At 45.6% G+C, this 408-nt stretch overlaps 1 protein-coding gene across 1 annotated transcript in view; it reads right to left on the reverse strand.

The window, feature by feature from the left end:
- Positions 1 to 408, reverse strand: part of EMH_0079010 (uncharacterized protein) — a gene marked incomplete at both ends in the record, with an annotated part of 1,961 nt that overhangs the window by 800 nt on the left and 753 nt on the right. The window contains 1 exon segment of the mRNA XM_013500070.1: positions 1 to 300. Within this exon segment, the coding sequence (XP_013355524.1) occupies positions 1 to 300 (300 nt within the window).

Genomic DNA, 408 nt, shown 5'->3' on the forward strand with positions numbered 1-408 from the left:
CTGTGCTTGACATGCAACAGGCAAGACCTCAGGTGATGACACTTTATACTTCTCTTGTACAGGTTCCCCTTCTTGTGGGATGACTTCATCTCGTATGAGTTCCTCTTCTTGTTTGATTTCTCCTCTTTGCACGATTTCTTCGTCGTCCTTGATTTCCGTCACTTGCACAGTTTCCCCCCCTTCTTCTTCTTGGGTTTCAGGCTTGGGGTTTCCTATTTGGAGGTTCGCTTCCTCTTTCTTTTCCTCGTGTGCAGCCTCAGTAGGTGAAGGATACACCCAGCACATTGGCTGTTCCGTTTCCTGAGGCAAAAACAAATACAACAGCGTCTGATATTTCTGGTGTTTCTTCACTACCCGACCAAATGCAAAGAACAATAAAGTGAATTTCTTCCGTGTGCATGCAGTTGA

The sequence above is a fragment of the Eimeria mitis genome, genomic scaffold, assembly GCF_000499745.2.
Source record: "Eimeria mitis Houghton genomic scaffold, Emh_scaff4991, whole genome shotgun sequence".
Classification (NCBI taxonomy): domain Eukaryota; phylum Apicomplexa; class Conoidasida; order Eucoccidiorida; family Eimeriidae; genus Eimeria; species Eimeria mitis.